We start from the raw sequence: 2,912 nt of genomic DNA, 5'->3' as shown, positions 1-2,912 counted from the left end.
AAAAGATTTCGCAAAATAATTCAAAATATAGCTAAAGATATCAAAGATATCTCCTAAAAGTTTCCTAGTAGGAATAAAACTCTCAAAAATAGGAATAATATAAAAAATACTCAAAATTTTACGCACACACACTACATGCCGAAGTGTGTGTGAGAGAACGTCGGCGCGGGAGCGCTATGGAATGGCGCGGGCGCGCTAGTCGTGCGCAGGAATGGCGCGGGCGCGCTGGCCTCTCGCAGATGATGGCGCGGGCGCGCGTTTACAGGAGTGCGGACGCGCCTTGGCTTCGTTTTTGGCCTTCATTTTCTTTAATTTCTTGACCTCCTTTGCCCTCAACAAGGTTACAACATCCTCCAAATTTATCTTCAAGTACTCCAACTTGATTCCCATGGATTCCAAACCCTTCAATTTGCAATGCAAAATTATGGACCAAATCTTGGAACAATATGAATCATCGAGCACCTCCTAGATTCATATCAGGATCCCTTTTTGGCTATTTCAAGTAGGGGTGGGTTTTCGTTATACCGTATCAAAAATATTGGTATGAAAAAAATTCATATCGATACCGATATCGAAATTCTGAAATTTTGGTATGAAAAAAATCCATACTAATACCTTATAGATACCGAAAAAAAATTTGATATACCAAAAAAATGTATATATACCGAAAAAATTTTGGTACGGTATCCCGAAAAGTCGGTATTTTGGTTTCGTATCCCAGCCCTAATTTCAAGTATTCTGAAATCAATTTTCAACTACTTAGGCTTGTTAGGAAATCCCTTAATCATGTTTTACTTAATCAAAACATGATCACTTGATTAATTATCACTTAATCATAATTCTGGATACGGTTCACTACACACTTTGATACGCAAACCACTTTGGTTCACTCTTTTCAGCCTCAGAATAGGCAGGGAGGAAGCCAGAGTGTGGGCCAAACTCCGAGACAGCATGCACGAGTATATGCACTTATAGAGGATCAGGCTCAAGATGCACCTGATAATGTGATTGCAGGTAACTGTGTTACTTCTGGTTATCCTGTTTATGTATTGATTGATACAGGAGAATCACATACTTTTATTGCTGAGAAATTTGTAGCATTGCATGTTTTGCCTATTGAGCCTTTGCCCTCTGTATTTGATATTTCTTTGCCTTTGGGTAAAGGGAAGATATTTGTGAGTTTGGTAAGAGGATATGAGCTAAATTTTGAAGGAAATGTGATTGAGCATGATTCCATAGTACTTGGTTTATCTCATTTTGATTGTATTATTGGCATAGATGTGCTAACCAAGTACAGGGAAACAATGGATTGTTTCCACAAAGTGATCAAGTTTAGACCATATATGGCAGACGACTGGAAATTTTATGGTAAGGGTTCTAGAGCTAAGATCCCTTTGATTTAAGCGTTATCTATGACTCTTTTACTTTAGAGAGGCGCTGAGGGATTCCTGGTCTATGTAGTAGATGTACTGAAATCTAGACAGAGTTGGCAAACATTCCAGTTGTTAAAGAATTTGCAAATGTGTTTCCAAAAGAAATTTCGGGTTTTCCTCCATCCCGTGAAATAGATTTCAGTGTTGAATTGGTGCCTGGTACGCTACTTATTTCGAAAGCCTCTTATAGGATGGCACCACTTGAACTAAAAGAGCTTAAAGAGCAGCTGGAAGATTTGTTAGCCAAATGATATATTAGACCAAACATGTCACCTTGGGGTGGTCCGGTGATATTTGTGAGAATGAAATATAGGTTGATACACAACTCCGGTGATATTTGTGAGAAAGAAAGATAGGTCGATGAGATTGTGTATTGACTATTGAAAGTTGAATAAAGCCACAATAAAGAATAAGTATCCTTTGCCTCGAATAGACGATTTGTTTGACCAATTGCAGGGTTCTTCTGTCTATTCGAAGATTGATCTAAGATCTGAGTATCATCAATTAAGCGTCAAAGAGGCAGATGTGCCTAAGACCGCATTTAGAACCAGGTATGGCCATTTTGAATTCCTGGTTATTCCATTTGGAGTAACGAATGCCCCTGCTTTGTTCATGGATGTAATTAACAGAATTTTTCAGAGGTATATTGACGAGTTCGTTGTAATATTTATTGAGGATATTCTGATCTATTATAAGAATGAAATTGAGCTTGCAGAACATTTGAAGATTATCTTACAGATTTTGAGAACCAAACAATTGTATGTCAAGCTGTCCAAATGCGAGTTTTGGTTGAGCCGAGTTGTATTCCTTGGCCATGTTATTTCATAAGATGAGATTTCAGTTGATCCTAGCGAGGTTGAGGCAATTATTAACTGGACTAGACCTACTTCTGTTCCTGAGATACGTAGTTTTATAGGTTTAACAGGGTATTATCGTAGATTTATCGAGGAATTCTCCGGTATTGAAAAACAGATTACCCAATTAACCCAAAAGAATTTTCCTTTTGTTTGGACAGATTCTTGTGAATCAAGATTTATTGAGCTAAAGAATAGATTGACTAGTGCTCCTATATTGACTATTCCATCAGGTACAGGTGGTTTTACTGTTTATTCTTATGCGTCTCACAGAGGTTTGGGTTGTGTGCTTATAAAGAGAGGCCATGTGATAGCCTATGCTTCGAGACAGTTTAAGCCACATGAGACCCGATATACCGTACACGATCGTGAGCTTGCAGCCATTGTCTTTGCTCTAATGATTTGGCGTCATTATTTGTACGGTGAGACCTTTGAGATATTCTCTGATCATAAAAGTTTGAAGTATCTATTTTTTCATTTTGAACTGAATATGAGATAGAGGCGTTGGTTAGACTTGCTGAAAGACTTTGACTGTGAGATTAAGTATTATCCAGGGAAGTCTAACGCAGCTGCAGTTTCCCTGAGTAGAAAGTTATGCGATTTGTCTTTGTCTACGATGGGTGTA

At 38.2% G+C, this 2,912-nt stretch overlaps 1 protein-coding gene across 1 annotated transcript; it reads left to right on the top strand.

The window, feature by feature from the left end:
* Positions 1-211: 211 nt before the first annotated feature.
* LOC140861096 (uncharacterized) lies at positions 212-1,684 on the top strand. The gene is made up of 4 exons (XM_073264101.1): positions 212-340; positions 900-1,014; positions 1,063-1,368; positions 1,485-1,684. The coding sequence occupies exons 1-4, from the start codon at positions 212-214 to the stop codon at positions 1,682-1,684; spliced, it is 750 nt and encodes a 249-aa protein (XP_073120202.1).
* Positions 1,685-2,912: the final 1,228 nt, after the last annotated feature.

This window comes from Henckelia pumila, chromosome 1 (assembly GCF_033568475.1).
Source record: "Henckelia pumila isolate YLH828 chromosome 1, ASM3356847v2, whole genome shotgun sequence".
In the NCBI taxonomy this organism is placed as follows: Eukaryota; Viridiplantae; Streptophyta; class Magnoliopsida; order Lamiales; family Gesneriaceae; genus Henckelia; species Henckelia pumila.
This window is presented reverse-complemented; position numbering and strand designations above follow the sequence as displayed.